Genomic DNA, 16,224 nt, shown 5'->3' with positions numbered 1-16,224 from the left:
CCACAAAATCAATCAGAGCAAATTCTAATAGACTAATCTAATCTAATGTTCAATCTCCAATCACAACCTTTCAGATCCCACAAATGTTTTCCCACTGCAAAACCCAGCGTCTATTCCCAGGTTGTTTACCAGTGTCCTGGACTGACTCACTGCTAGCCTAAAGCACATCAGGTGAACTTGCATGCCTGAAGATCTCTCCCGAACATGGAGTAACAGCCAAACAGGAGATTTGGTGTCCCAAACCACCGAATGAACACTTTGTTCCGAACAAATTGCACTGCCCTGTTGTTGTTTACACAGCAGCCAGTTTACACAGCAGCCAGTAACTCAAATTGCCGATGTAAGTGTCACAGCGGGGGCTTCCAGCCAGATCTTTTAAGAACTGTTGATTAGCGCCTCACCCATCTGCATTCCATCTGCATCCAGCATTACATCTGCAGACCTTAGAAAGAAATACCCCCTGCACATCTGGGATACACTAATACACAAATCAGACGCTCGCATGAACGCTGATAAATCAAGTTGAAAACAGGTTGCAGGTGAATCGTTTAAAGAAAGGACAAATACATTGGACACATTCAACATCATTGAAGATTGAAGATATGGTGGGTTTATGAGTGTACAGGGTGTTCTGGAACCGAGCATCTTTGTGGATGTCCTGAATGCTTGTTTCATAACCTTTAGGGGGTCGAAAATCAGCTTTGGACGTTTGCTAGTGCTCCCTTGCCCTTGGCATTTGTGGTCACCTCTGTTGACCTGTGTGGATTTGTCAGTGCCCTGCCCCTATGAAAGACCAATCTGGTCTGTGCTTCCTAAAACGGGCTGGGCTTGGGCTGGGCAAGACTGAGCTGGAATAGAGGAAATTGAGTAATGGTTTCATGGAAAAATACATACTTTCACAGGTTGCTGATTTTGTGCACTTCTCTTCCTAAGAACTACGGAAGACAGTTTTGAACAAGTTGGATGACTTGAGCAATTGTTAGGAAGATGGGATGCAGTCCCTGGTGTGACTCCTCAGTCTAACTTCATTCCCAATATCTGATGTAACACTGATAACACGGAGACACAGTAATAGATGATATTGCTATTGTTTTAACACAATGCTGTTGGTTTCTTCTTAGTATTTGAATACCTGTACACAAACACAATGACAAAGAGAACACTGCGATTTGACGATGGTAGCACCGTAACAAAAGGTAGAATGTCCCAAGACGTTGAAACAAAAGACAGAAAATTCTTGAGGGAATAAAAACAATAACCATAAAAATATTTCCATACAACTGGGTGGGGGGGAGTTTTTAATGTGGAAATGACTTCTACTCCATTCAAAGCAAACAAAGCAAGAATTAAAGGGTGATAACATTTCACACATAGAACAAAGAAAGAAATTGGGGAACAGGTCTGATCCTGAAGAGGGAGAGAAAGTGAGAGAGATGGTGACAGGGCTCTTCCGGGGAGATTTGATATCTGTCATTTCAACTGAATAAACTACTAAATACTTCCTTCTCACAGAGCCAGAAAAGGAGGATATGTTCTGGAGGGCACCTAGAGAGAGAGAGGGAGGGACAGCTGGGCTTGGCCGACAGGGTGGGGTGGTTGGTTTCGAGGAGGCTGGTTTTACCGGTGACTGACAGACAGGTTGGGGCTCTATAAGAGGAGGATGGCCGCTGCATCAGACACCACAGCCCCCTCGGCTCGGGAAGGAACATACATACCTACTACTTGATCGCTATCACTCGCAGCTCACTGCTGTCGCATAGATACTCCCATATATTCCTTGGGACTCGCTGAGCAATTCGACATCATGGGAAGACAGAAGTTTTACCTGGAGAAGTTGTCTCAGTCCTTCCAGATCCGCAACCTGCTCCTTCGCCAGGCCCTGGCCGAGTGTCTGGGCACGCTCATCCTGGTGGTAAGAGCGATCTCCACATGTTCTGTCTCTCTTCACTTCTCTTGTTCAGAACCCACCTGTGCAGCCTCTTGCACATTCCAGCATGCAACACATGGCTATAGTGGCATTTACTACAAAATAAGTCAGTAGTTCTGACTGCTGTGTGTGTGTGTGTGTGTGTGTGTGTGTGTGTGCGAAGGCTGAGCACTATTAGGGTTAGGGTTCTGTGTGCATTACGATACAGGTTACACTGCCAGTGTAAGCATAGCCTCCATATTTGAATGGTGTGAGAATGTTTGCAGTAAAACTTTGGAGGTAATAGTTGTATACTCTCAAGTGTGTCAAAGTATAATATTGACAGGGAGTATTGAGAGAACAATTTAGTGAAAGGGCAATTGTGAATGATGTCTCATCCATTTGTGGACATAAGAAACACATAATAGATTGTACTTTATTCCAGGATACATGACTCACATCGCAACCCGTATAACTAATATATATATAACCCCTCATATAATGCAGGCATGAGTTCTATTTTGGCCTCTAAGTAAGTGAGTTTTTGTGTGTTTGCTCATAATTATGAACAAATCATATTCTATATGCTTCAGTTCATGTAATTGACAGGTTGGTGCTAGTTATATTTTTCTGTTACACCCCACACTTTAGAGTATTTTCAGACCTACAGTATGACATAAAATGGAAATTGAACTTTCAATTGAACTTGAATTTGAACTTCTGAAAAACGTATCCAAATGTTCAGCTAAATTACAGCCCAAGTTTGTCCAGACCATTATCTCCTGGTGAGGATGACCGACTCTGTAGGTGAAGTTACTTTCCCCTCTATCACTAAAATAAAGAAATCCAGACAGCTGGCTGTCCACCAAGATATACAAGTAAACAAACAAAAAACAATTTAAGTAAACAATCCTTGACCGGGTTCCGCAGAGACACCGCCCTACATGTTGGGACTTCCTGTCTCTTCCTGTCTACTGGCTATGGATAACTTATTGTGGAAATAAGAGGATAAGAGCGTCTGCTAAATGACTAAATGTAAATGAGGGATAATATTGAAAGTAGCTTCAAGACAATCGGACCAATATAAACCTTGGGATTACTTTCACCGTTTCAGCTGGGATGACTCGGTAGTCTATTATCCTAATGATCTTGCTGGCTGACACCTCTGGGTTTAACATGGTGTTTCCGAGTACATACTGCATTAGGGTTATCCGTTTTGGATTACTGTCTTACCACCCAAGCCTGATCCTGGCCCGACAAACCCACTAACACTCACTATCATGTTGCCAATCATCAGCTGGTACACCATACCCGTTTCAAAGCAGTTACTTTAGTGTCAGAGATGATATGGCATGTTTGTGATGTTTGGCTTTTCTGGCTAGGGCACTGAGATTAATTTAACAGATATGTTCCATGTGGATGGAAGCAACAGGAAGGACAGGAACAACCCAATAATGGCTCATGAAGTACCTCGCATACCTCGTATTGTACTTCCCCCTACCCCTCTCTACCCAACCCCCCCCCCCACACACACACACACACCTCAACGGGATGTGTCTTTCTCTGATAGTTCCTCCTCTTTGTTTTCCTCGGATTGTAGTCTAATGAGAGAACAGTCAGGTGACTCACAGGAGGGGAGCACAGACAGTGGTGGTTCTACAAAGGGGCCTACAGGGGCCAGTACCCCTGTAAAAATGTACCTGGTCCCCAGGTTTTTTAATGTGTCCCTCTGATTAAACACTGGCCCCACCTTGTCCCCCCCAGTAAAATTGGAATTAGAACCACCACTGAGCACAGGGCAAGGTAGTGTGGATGTATTTCTTTAAAAGAACGAAAGGAAAAAAAGGTGAACAAAAAAGATAATTGGAGAGAGGGGGGGAAAGGAGAGTTTACTGTATGCTTTTCACAAGCGACACCTTCCAAAACCCCACCAGCATTCGTGGAGACCAGATTTTTCGGTGTTCGGCTGTCTGTAAGCACTCAGGAAACCACATCATCAATTTGGGCACAGCATGTCGCTGTGGTATGTTGAAAATTGTGGGCGTGTGTGTGTTGCTGCCAGTGTGTGTTCACAACTGCACGTGCGTGCTTGCGTGTGTGTGTGGTCCAAGGTGAGCCAACAGTCCCTCTTTGTCTCTGGGGGTCACTGTGGGGATGTTGGACCTGTCGACAAAGGAATCATTTGTGTTGGTGGACATAATGTGACCAGGGAAAGAGGGAGCGAGACAGAGAGAAGGAGGCAGTGAGAAGGAAAGAGGAAGAGAGAGAAGGAGGGAGAAAGTTGGACAGAAAGGGCCAGACAGAGAGAGAGAGAGAGATGTCAATATATAGGGACATTTTATAGTTCCTACACTGTAGGTCCTAATTCAAAAGCTGAAAGAGTTTCTTGTCTGGGATCCACTTCCGTGCTCCTGTGCCATAGGATGAGCAGGGATGCATGAGTGACCAGGTGTGTCGGATGATTCAGTGGTGCCGTTGACTTGACAAAGCATGAATGAATGACACAGCATGGAGTGGGAGGAAGGTGATGGCGTCACGAGATGGGGACAGGTTGAGAACTGGGTGAGCCTGTGTGTCTGTAAGTTAATGCGGAGAGACGTGTTTCAAATGGAATGCGATCGTCTCGAATCTATCGTGCTTAAACGATTTCTATAGATCTTTTGTTTGATCCCTTTAGCTGTCATCGTTCTAAACGAATATCCTTGCACTTGAGTAGCCATCGGTTAAACTAGCAAGCAACTCCAAAGCCAACATCTAAGGCTGTACATCCAACCAGGGGGCCCATCTCTCTTTTACAACACAGGAACGGGTGTTTTATTATCCAGAGGACAGACTGGGGCCCAGTGATGGTGAACCTCTCTATGGGGCCAACATCTTTGTCTAGGTCTAGACTAGAAAAATATCCTCTCTCAGCGAAAGTCTCTAACCAGTCATCCCCACCACAGACCACACACACTGCTGTTATTCCCATGCATGCACACATGCACGCACACACGCGCATGCACATAGAGACACACAGACACACACATCTGTCTCAAATCTCTATGGTCTGCTTAGTGATGTCAAAGTAGGGAATTAAAAATCATGTCAGCAAACACCGTAATCAGGTGTTTGATCAGATACATGTTGCAGCGAGGAAGTTTATGCAACAATGGAGCTCAGTTCAAGCAATTCCAGCTTTGACTATCTCTTGCAACGGCCGTGTCCCATCTCCTCAGTCTAGACATGACCTTCAGGGATGTCCTAAAACGTGTCTCTCCGCTGCAGTTCACCTCATTCAGTATTGAAACATTGAAGTCTTTGAACCACATCTGTTTTCCATCTGAATTTCATCCCGTCTTCCAGGTGTAAATGTCTGGGCTTGTGGTGGTGTACACGGGGGTTGGATTTAGCCTTCTCATGTTGTCTCTCCCTCCCCCAGATGTTTGGTTGTGGTGCCGTGGCCCAGCTGGTGCTTAGCGGTGGATCTCACGGGTTGTTCCTCACCGTCAACTTTGCGTTCGGCTTCGCTGCCACCCTGGGGATCCTTGTCTGTGGGCAGGTATCAGGTAGGAACATTCTAGTAAAACATTACCAGTCGGATAAAACCAACGAAATCTACTAGTATTTGCATCAGTCTCAAATATTTCACATTTTATTAGGCGTGGTTGCTATCCTTATGTTTTGCCAATTCACCAACGCAACTAGATATAGTGTAAACAAAGAATCATGTCGATTGTTTGTGGTTGTATGTATTCATATTGGTTGAGATACCTTTGTGGTGACATCCTGTCATTGTGCGTTTTCTAGGAGGCCATCTGAACCCGGCGGTGACCTTTGCCCTCTGCCTGCTGGGGAGAGAGCGCTGGTTGAAGTTCCCAGTGTACTTCGCCTTCCAAACGCTCGGCGCTTTCCTAGGCTCAGGGGTTATCTTCGGCCTGTACTACGGTGAGGGCTGAGCTGTGCCTTAAACAGATATTTTTTATGTGGGGAACCAAATTATCTGTGAGTTGGAGTCTTGCTCGGGTGTGGTCGTGGCCTAAACAGAACCCTGTTATGTCTGAACTATTTGTGTGTTTTCTCTCCCAGATGCTCTGTGGGACTTCAAAGGAGTTCTGGACGTAACTGGAGTTAACGCTACGGCTGGTATCTTCGCTACGTACCCTGGCAAACACCTGACTCTCGTCAATGGCTTCTTTGACCAGGTATACCGAAAAAAGCATCTTAAAAACATTCGGAAAGATATACAGCGTACGGTATATTCTACTCGTACCATTAGTGATATCACTATGGTAGCTAGTGGATAAAGTTCATAAGCATCATGTTCAAACGATCTCTGTCTCAAGATGATCGGCACCGCGGCGCTGATCGTGTGTATCCTGGCCATCGTGGACCCCTACAACAACCCCATCCCCCCGGGCCTGGAGGCTTTCACTGTGGGCTTTGTGGTGCTGGTCATCGGCCTGTCCATGGGCCTCAACTCGGGCTACGCCGTCAACCCCGCCAGGGACCTGGGCCCCCGCCTCTTCACCGCTATAGCAGGCTGGGGCTCGGAGGTCTTCAGGTCAGTCAGCCAACGCTACTATCGGACACAAAGAGCCTCTCTGTCCTCTAATGTCTGTCTTATCCTATCTGCGTTCGTTGTTAGGCCCACTCATTGATACCCTTCGTTGCGTTTTCCTTCAGTGCTTATGACTACTGGTTCCTGGTCCCGATCTTCGCTCCGTTCCTCGGTACCATCTTTGGAGTGATGGTCTACCAGTTGATGGTTGGATTTCATCAGGAAGGTGAGGTCCGCGACAAGGCCAGGATGTCCGAAGAAAGGGTGAAACTGACCAACGTCTCCTCCAGCAACGACCAGTCGAAAGGTTCTTCCAAGGAAATGGAATGAGTCATGATAATCCTTCCTCCAAACACACACACACACACACAGTTCAGCACAACTTCAGAGGCCACTGCAGTGTCGTAGTCACTCGTACATAAGAAGACAACATCAAACCTTTACCAACACAGAATTACATTAATTCTTAAAAAGAATGAACGTTTGTATTTTAGTATCTCTTATTTGGACAGTATTGTATTTTTTACCTTTTTTTTTTACATTGTTGTTTCTCTAATTTAGTTTTATTTATAGATGTACATGTGTATCCTGATCAGAATTTTTATTTTCTTTGCTTATTATACTTAAAGCTTTGAGGATTTGATTTCACAGCATTCTCCTCTACATTATCCTTTGACTGAGCAGACTACTCTGTATTTTTGATATTCACTGATTAATATTTAATTTGAGATGATTGATGACTATGCTTGTATATTATCTAGCAGTCCTTTGGTTATCTGTTCAATGTTGGGCTTGAGCATGAAATGCATGACGTTTTAATTTAGTTTTGATTTAGCTTGTAGTATCCTATATGAGAATCAACACACTGTGTCTAACAAAATGTAATCTTCCGGGGGTCAGATGGCTGAGCGGTTAGGGAATCGCGCTATTAATCAGAAGGTTTGCCAGTTCGATTCCCGGCCGTGCAAAATGACATTGTGCCTTGTGACGAAGTGCCTTGGGGGGTATGTCCCTGTACTTACTGTAAGTCGCTCTGGATAAGAGCGTCTGCTAAATGACTAAATGTAATCCTAAACTACTCATGACCTGCCTGGACAGACCTAGAGGAACGTATCAGTCTGAGGAGATCTGTATTATCCTGCCATAATAAACCTTGTTATTGTTGTGTAAATGTCATGGTCATGCAATTTTTTTGGGACGGTGGTGTGTTAGTGTGTGTGTGTGTCTGTGTGTGTGTGTGTGGGGGGGGGGGGGGCGTTGCGTTTCCTGTTCTTAACTGGGTGCTCAACTTTTTATTAGGGAACATTGCATTCCTGTACCCACTCATAGCGTTTGAAATGTAGACCGAATTTTTTTAAATCACTTACACATCTCACTTACACATTGTGTATCCACAGGTCACACAGGTATTTAGAACCTGTTCACAAATCATACCTACAAAATTAGTCTCAATACACATCCCCATGTCACTGCAGTAAACTATTTTGAAAGCCTGACTGTTTATACCAGCTGTTATAAAATCATTACAGTAACAGTTCTAAATCATTACAGTAACAGTTCTAAATCATTACAGTAACAGTTCTAAATCATTACAGTAACAGTTCTATACATGTCGATGGTTCATGGTGACTTAGCAGCAGGCTTGTTATCTTCTATGCGTTCTTAATGTATTACTTTTATACTCTATTCCGACAAAAACAACGATAAGACGGATATGAAAGGCAACGCCGTGAACCTAAAATATAACAAAAAACAACAACAAAGACGGCATGGTTCGGAGGAAACAGCTACATTTCTCCAAAAGGTGCTTGGACCGAAATGTTTCTCTCGAAGGCAGCATTTTGAGGGAAAACATTTTCAGTTGTTTTTTCATTAGTGTTTTATTCTTGATTATACAAACATACAAAAGACCCATGTTTTTAGGGATTTGTATTTATTGAGGAGCACATGGAGTTTGCAAAACACTGTGACGCGGACTCATCATCACTAATTGATGAAGTGAATTCAGGTGGTCGGCTATTGATTGTTGGGCGGGGAGGACCTAAACGTGTGAGGTGTAGCCCACTAGTTGGGTTGGGCCGGGGCGTTCAGTGGTATCGCTGTGACATTGTCGTGCCTCTCATTCAGTTGGAATGTGTATGTCAGGTCGCGCCCTCTCCTCGTCCCATGTTAACTGTACCACACCCATTTGATGAATTATTGTCCTATTTATCTTCACATCTGTTGTCGTTCAAATGTTCTGACACTAGTAGCAGTAATTCCCTGCTTCAGCCTATTGAGATAGCCACATGTAATACAACACTGCATTTTTATGATATGGTGTGATCAACGTCAATTGTTAACTTATTTTTCATCTTTTTTTTGGAGGGGGGGGGGGGGGGGGGGGTTGTTTGAAAAGGAAAGAGCAGCAAAAAAAAGTGGGTTGACCTGACCAGACACTGAATGAACTTTATTCCCCTCACACTTATCATTAAGTGTTGTCTGGCAATAGTACAGCTTTTCATACCTTTACTTGTGTGGGTGGTGTCTTGTGTGGTTTAATAGCTTGTAAACCCCCCCAAAGCTCTCTTGACTGATTTCAGGAATTAACTTTCAGTGAAAAAATAATCTGTTCTATTTGCTGAATGATTCAGCACTCCACATCCCACACTATCACTTTTATTTGCATAATCCGTTTATTATAAGGCTGTATAGCTGCCATTGTCTCTCAATAAAATCCCTTTATACAACGGGGCTGGTCCGTCCTTCAGACCTGTCTGTTCCTGTTGTAGCCTGAGGATTGCTCTCAACCATTCATTTGGCTGCCTGTCACCTTCTATGCTTGATTTACAAGTAAACATGTTACAGCGTGGTGTGGGAAGCTCCTTCCACCAGCCTACCTAACGCATTACACTGCTTTCCTGGGAATGGTTGGGAATCTCCAGGAACCCACTGATAGCTGTATAGGGTTGCACGATCTGTCAATCCAGGATTTGCCGTGTGAACATGGCTGATAAACAGGGGACATGATACCTACTGCTGTTCCCTATTTAATTGTGAGTACTTTTTGTTCCAGATTTCCATTACAGATAAATGCCGCACAATTTAGTCCAAATTGGTTCCTTTGTCATATTGTTTCTTTCACATCTGTGCAGTGATCTGGACTGAGGTCAGCCAGGGACAGACAGAAGGCTCTCCCAGTGTCATTTGTGTAGCCTTAGATGACCCCAGAGCTTGAGTCACACAGTCTTCCCTGGGACCCCTGTTGCAAACTGCCTCTGAAGATACAGCGTTCACTACAGAAGCTGCCTCCAGCCCATGGATGAAATGGGTCTGTCAGGAAGATGAACGTCGAGTTTGCCCTTTCCCGGAACTTTCTGGGAATCGGGATCAGATGGGAGTGTCTTCAAAATAGTTTTAGGGAGAGTCGATACTGCAGTGCTTAATCAGGTATCCTTTTTGTGCCCTGTTGTGGGTGATTTGTAACAGATGATGTTGAATTGGGTATGCAGTTAAGGTGAGAAGGGGTTTAAGCTCCACTCATATCATCACATCATGTTAGTTTATCAAATGGAGACGCTTTACAGTTCTGTTATGGAGATTAACACTCCACCACAATGCAGGTCTGATCATGTGTACCTGTTCTAAAACCGGTCAGATCTCTCTTCCCAGAACTCCCTTGGATAGGCTTGACCTGGCAGAGTCTTCGGTCCTGTCTGTTCTTGTTCATACCGGGCAGTTTCTTACTGGGTAGTTTCTCCCTAACAAAGGGGGTGAATAACATGTCCATGATCAGTTTCAGGTGCTTTGAAGAATCCATATGGTGGATGGGGTGAAAATGAGGTTTTGCCTGTCATTATGTTGATGTGTTTAGTTTGGCAGAACTAAATAGCAAATTTGGGTTGACAAGTAGTCTTATGTTTATATCAGTCCAGGTACTCCAAGATCAATTAACAATGTAGATCTTAATCCACATTCTCGTACAAGAAGGGACAAAGTCTAAACTTTTTCCTCACAGAAACTTCCCACATATTAGACAGGTATGGAACTGTCTAGTATCTGTCAGGGTCTATGTAGATCTGGCAGCACGATAGTGTGATGACTGCTTTTCAAGAACCAGACCGTCTGAGACGGGAGCTAGGAGATAAGAGAGGAAACGATCAGGAGGAAAAGGCACTTCTGGATGTTTGACCAAACCTAGAAAGCATTTAGGAAAATGGAGGAAATTGTCGAAGCAATTGTGTGTTTATCAGAGAGCATCCTTCTCAAGGGATTGTAACATCCTTGTGGTAGGCATGGAGATAACATTGAAGATGGACTGGCTGGTCCATGGGTTCCATGACCTTCACATGCACAGCTCCTTACACACTTTGAGATCTTGACATCGTCAAGATAACTACAAAAACGGCCCCCTTCAAAAACGTTCCCTGACTTTGAAATAACTGTGTTCCTTGACATCGATCACTTGTGTAGATGTTCCCTATGGGAAGGACGAAATTAAATGCCTGAATGCTGTCTTATTTAACAAACATGTTCACACTGCTAGTCTTAAAGTTCAATACAATTCTTTGGTTAGGCAGTTTTTAAAATGGGGACGATTTCAGATTCCAGTGTGATTCCATCAAGCGAGTTTATTTTGCTAGGCATGTTTCAGTTAGTCTGACTCATAATCAGTTGGTTCAGTTCCTAAAAACAAATTCAACATGGCTCACGCTCAGTTACTATGGCAACTTGTGCTGGGAAACTGGTCCGGGTCAGACAGTGTCACAGTCAGGCTGAGACACTGTCCACCACCAAATAACATACTCTTGCATGGAGTATGCATACAATGACGTCATCCTACTTTGTCATAAAGTTGCGCCTTGAACTTTGACCCGCTTATTTTGTCAGTTTGTGAGACAAAAGGTGTACGTTTTGGTTGCAAAATGTTTAGTGCGAAATCTTTCACCTGGGAGACAAAACACAGATACAATCAAAACATAGAGGTGAGGAGACACACATGCTGTCAGAAAGCATACCGGGATAGTTCTGTTGTTACTTTTACTGTTTGGACAGGTCCAAGAGGATCTTCACATGGCTCTGGTTCAGAGGATTGTGGGTAAGAAAAAAACAGAGAAGCATGCTGCATGCACATTGCATTTGATGGATGCAAAAGGACATCCTGGTATTTTTTTTGGACATCCTGCATTTCACACACAATGTATTTGGATATGCAAAATATTTTTCTGGCACACTAAACGGTATGGTAGAATGGGTATTAGGATGCACTTGTTCCTCTAACACTTACTCAATGGGAAACCGATGATGCACGGTCGCTCACCTTCTGCACAAAGCTGGTTATTGCTAGCTTTGCATATCCTATCCTTCCCTACATCACACGGGACGAATCCCCCCCATACCCCAGAGTTTCACCACACACACACACACCTTATTCACATGCCCAGGACACACCTCTCACTATGACACAACATTCTAACAACATTAACAACACTGGGTGTGGGCTGAGAGTGACACAAAAACATAATCATCGCCAAACCTCTGACAACCGTGACAAGTCCAAATGACAATGGAGGGAATTAAAGATGCTGTAAAGCAAATTCCATGATTTGCTTCTCAGTACATTATATACTTGTGAAATGAGTTGCTGAAAGCATGTGGAAAGCTAAAAACTTTGTCGCACTGAAATGTGGAATTAGACCGTTGAACAGTTTCTCCCCCTTTTTTTTTTGCTCAGGTTTTGTTTAGGCGAGGCAAAACCCAACCTATCTACCTCACAGCCACCTATCCACGTCACAGAAGGTTTATATAACCTCCATTCTGTTACTTAGCTGTTACGATGCAAAGACACGCCCCCCCCCAGTATTAAGCAGAAAAGACTGCTGATTTTGTCATGATTTCAAAGCCTAATTTAACATACTTGTCAGTGTTTTTTTTCATTCGAATTTGGATGGGTAGTTAACAACACATTCTTCTGTGGTGTGATGAACTTAAAACTCATTTTCAGTCCTGCTTTACAGGGACTTTAAATGTAATTGCAGAGTTAAATGAACCAAGTTTTAGCGTTTAGGCCTTCCTGAAAATGTGGCCTTTCTGCAAATCAAGCACGCCACATAAAACGAACTGAGCAGGAACACACGGTAAAGAGTGGTTGTCATGGAGAGGGGAGCTGGTGTGTCGGTATCACCAGTGATGTTTTACGACGTGCCAACCCGTACAGCCCTCCTGCATACACACACATTCACAGCATGAGTCAAAGGGGAGGCTGGCCAGAGAAAGTTTATAGATGGGCAGTAAACGCAAACATATAGAGCAAATGCTGTTTACCACTTGTGTCCTGTTATACAGTCTACACACTGTACAGTACATCTTTAGATCTGTACACCCTTGGGGTATGTATCAAGCTGAGATATAAAACAGGACATAGTCTGTACATTACTTCCTGCTCCCTCAAACTAACTGTAAACATACACCTCCCGCAGAGAGCTTATGTGCCGTTGGAAAATATCCGGTTCATTAAACCTCATCCTCAGCCTGACTGTGTCCGTAACCTACAGCTCTTTTAAGACCTTTTTCCCAAGCTTTTTGGGGGGGATTACATTTCCTCTCTTTTCTTAATGCCCCACTAAGGGAATGGCGGTAAAAGCTGCACCACTCTTAACTGGAACTAACCTGATATAGAGAAGTCATGTGACAGAGCATCGATTTACGCACAGTGGCCAAAATACACAGAAGTATTTCGTGCACACTACTTCGTTTATTGAATTTTTTGCAACATCGTACACTTCTCCAGGTGGATGATGAAAATAACTCATAACAACAAATAATTATTTAACAAAGCATGACTTTTTTTTTTAAGCACCGTAAACTGTGTCGACAAGAAATCTACATTAGTAGTAAGAAAGTGCATCGGGTATTCAGCAATTACAATAGATTCCTCCGTTGATCAGCATTTCCTATGATATGCAAGTCGTTAGTAAGTTATCCATTTCAAAAGCTTCCATTTGAGTCAAAAAGGCTTTAGAAGCTACATTCTTGAGTACCATTAACATAACTAAGCGTCTCTAAAGACAACATTAGCGTAACCCCAACGCGATCCCGTCTCCACACACTGAACTGACGTACATCTCCAGTGTAACTGCCTGCACCGTTATCGCTGCCTTTTGTTGTTTACCAATTCGGCATCCACATTTTTGGGGTCCTGGACTGCAGAGCCCTTGGCTACAGGTCTCAGTAGCTTCAAGGTGCAGCACGCTAATGCAGCCCATCTGGGTTGTGTGGTTCACTGTAAATCACTCAGGTCCGTCAGTATTCTCTGGCCCCCCCTTTGAAACCTTTCATCTCGGCCTGGCAACATCCTTCAGAGGGAGCTAGCCTACGGGCATTGCTGAAATTCCGTCTGGGTTACACTGGGTGAAACGCAGGCCTGCTGGAGATGTGATACGATCGACAAACCTTCACATGCTTTTTAGTATTAAGTGATGAAATACGGAGGGAGTCGTCCGTACCATGTAATGAGGCGTTCTCGGGTTCCTAATCTTTCTTTCTCTTTCTATGACTCTCGTCCCTGCGTGTCCATCGCATACAGGGACACACAAACGCGCGCGCACGGCCTCACTCGACGAGGCAGCTCTCAAACAGGGGCGTGACGGTGCCGTCCTTCCACTCGATCAGGATCTCGCCGCGCTGCGGGGCGGGAGAGCGAGGGGGGCGAAGGGCGTTCCGGGTGAGGGGGGCCCTCTCGCTGGGCACGGGCGACCCCGGCGGACTGAGTTCCCCTGCGGGGGTGTAGGATTTCAACACGCACACCACCTTCCTCCTCCTGGGGACATGGGGACACACAGCAGCATGAAGGGTCTTCTCAAGTGTTTTTCGCTGGCGAGCCATCGTGTGAACCTTCGAGTGAACCTCGGATGGTTCCTCTCGGGTCTGTGGGGGGGCCAGTGCATGCCGTCTCACCTGTTGTGGTGGACGTTGAGGATGAGAATCAACGCTCCCAGCACCAGGGCCAAGGAGCTCAGCACGAGCATTGTCACCTTCCAGCCCATCCCTGTCGACCACACACACACACACACGTTGTTGTCTGACATGAACACACCCTCACAACACAAACTCCTAGCTTTGCTTGTGTTCGCTGTGGCCCTGCCGCCACCTTGTGACGGACGCACAGAAAGACAGGCACCGATTTTCTTCTCCTTAATGCAACATCTGGTCCACATTCCTAAATCCAGTGGTACTCAATAATTGTATGCCAAGATAGCCTTAATTAAGACACGAAGATTCCCAGTTTACCATAGTCCATACTGAAGTACATTATGGAGGGCTCCTCGGGCACGGCTGTGCTCTGTGGCCTTGGCAACCGCTCTGACCATGGATCTGTGGTGTTCTGGTCAGATCCCCCTGGTACAGGAAACAGGTAGGAAAGCTTGTCTTAGAAAAACATGGGAGTATGCACCACTTGTGTTTATTTGTGCACATTCAAAACGTTTACTTCCCATCCTTAAATAAACACACATGGATAAAAGGTGTATGGCGCTTAGGGGGACGGCGTTCAGTTCATTTACGAAACATTGACTACAATTTTCAAGCTTTCAAAATGTTGTCACAGGGACCCTAGACGAAGGTTATTACCTGGCTGAGACTGGTTGGATGAGGTAGACACACTCAGTGAGCGCTCAATAAGCGAGGACGCCACAACGTGATGATGGTGGTGGTGGTGACGATGGCCGTCGCCCCTCTCATTACACCCTGTGCCGTTTCCCACGAACCTCCACTTGCTGACCTGTCCTCGTTCCTTGGAGAGAAAGATCTTGCTGGAGTCCTGCCTCACACTCAAGTGGAGCCCCTTCCCCTGGAGGGCAAGATGGCCCTTTTTGGTGCACATCCACGACTGAACATCCTTGTCGTCTTCCTCCTTCTCCCCACCAGCAACCCCCCCATCCACCCCAGAATAGACCCCAGATCTGCTGCAGCTTTGCAGTCGGACACTCTCATGCTGCTGGACCCGCAGGGCGGTCAGACAGTCCCCGGTGTAGACACTGCTGAGGGCTTGGGTCTCGGGGAGCCACTGCCACTCCTGGAGGGGGGAGGCTGGGCTACACTCCTCCAGAACTACTCTAACACCTCGGGGACGCCCATCCTGGACCTGCACACACTTGCCCAGCAGCTCGTTTCTGATGCTGAAGCCAGTCACTCCTGTAGCAGGAGAGAGGGTGGCATGAGGAGTTAAAAATAGAACTTGAATAGAAGTTTTTCAGAAACAAGGCTAGTTAGCTTTCCTTTGTTCAGTTACATAATGATAATTCGAAAGTTGGCTAGAGGTTATCTACCTTTTAGTTTGGTCTTATTAACTGATTTAGGCTAGTTGGCTAGCTAGCTAGCTATCTATCTTGGGATGTAAATATTCTACACTATAATGCAGACAGTCAGAGGGGGGTATTGTCTTCATGTTTCGCTAAAGGTCCAATGCTAGCTATTTAGCTAGCTCGAATAGCTACTCTAACCAGCTAAACCAGCAGTTTAAAGTTACAAAAGTTACATTTCTAAAACAGACGATTAAGTATCTGATATGACGAAATAGCAAAACAACACCACATCACCAAAAAGTTCTTACCGTGGAAAACAACGAATAGAAAAAGAGTGAGTGGGAAATTCTGCAACCTGTTCCCCATGGTCGTTCTAGCAGGAGTCTGTGGTCTCTTGGCAACAACCTGTCTCTATTACTGCACAAGTGGGCGTGTGGACAGAACTATGCATACCCCATCCCATCCTCCAATCTGTGGAGCTAGATTTAAATGCAAAT

General features: G+C 44.9%; 3 protein-coding genes across 3 annotated transcripts in view; 1 reads left to right on the top strand and 2 right to left on the bottom strand.

Annotated features, from left to right (window-relative positions):
• Nucleotides 1-16,224, bottom strand: part of LOC136937882 (arrestin domain-containing protein 3-like) — a 94,322-nt gene that overhangs the window by 73,963 nt on the left and 4,135 nt on the right. The window lies entirely within an intron of this gene.
• LOC136937885 (aquaporin-3-like) lies at nt 1,696-7,617 on the top strand. Its single transcript, XM_067231017.1, has 6 exons — nt 1,696-1,912; nt 5,328-5,454; nt 5,696-5,833; nt 5,975-6,090; nt 6,232-6,449; nt 6,572-7,617. Exons 1-6 carry the CDS (start codon nt 1,805-1,807, stop codon nt 6,774-6,776), a joined length of 912 nt encoding a protein of 303 aa, XP_067087118.1. The 5' UTR covers nt 1,696-1,804; the 3' UTR covers nt 6,777-7,617.
• si:dkey-245n4.2 (uncharacterized) lies at nt 13,173-16,096 on the bottom strand. The gene is made up of 5 exons (XM_067231473.1): nt 16,036-16,096; nt 15,054-15,617; nt 14,715-14,822; nt 14,382-14,472; nt 13,173-14,244 (listed from the first exon to the last, which is right to left on the bottom strand). Exons 1-5 carry the CDS (start codon nt 16,091-16,093, stop codon nt 14,037-14,039), a joined length of 1,029 nt encoding a protein of 342 aa, XP_067087574.1. The 5' UTR covers nt 16,094-16,096; the 3' UTR covers nt 13,173-14,036.

Source organism: Osmerus mordax, chromosome 28 (assembly GCF_038355195.1).
Source record: "Osmerus mordax isolate fOsmMor3 chromosome 28, fOsmMor3.pri, whole genome shotgun sequence".
Taxonomy (NCBI): domain Eukaryota; kingdom Metazoa; phylum Chordata; class Actinopteri; order Osmeriformes; family Osmeridae; genus Osmerus; species Osmerus mordax.
This window is presented reverse-complemented; position numbering and strand designations above follow the sequence as displayed.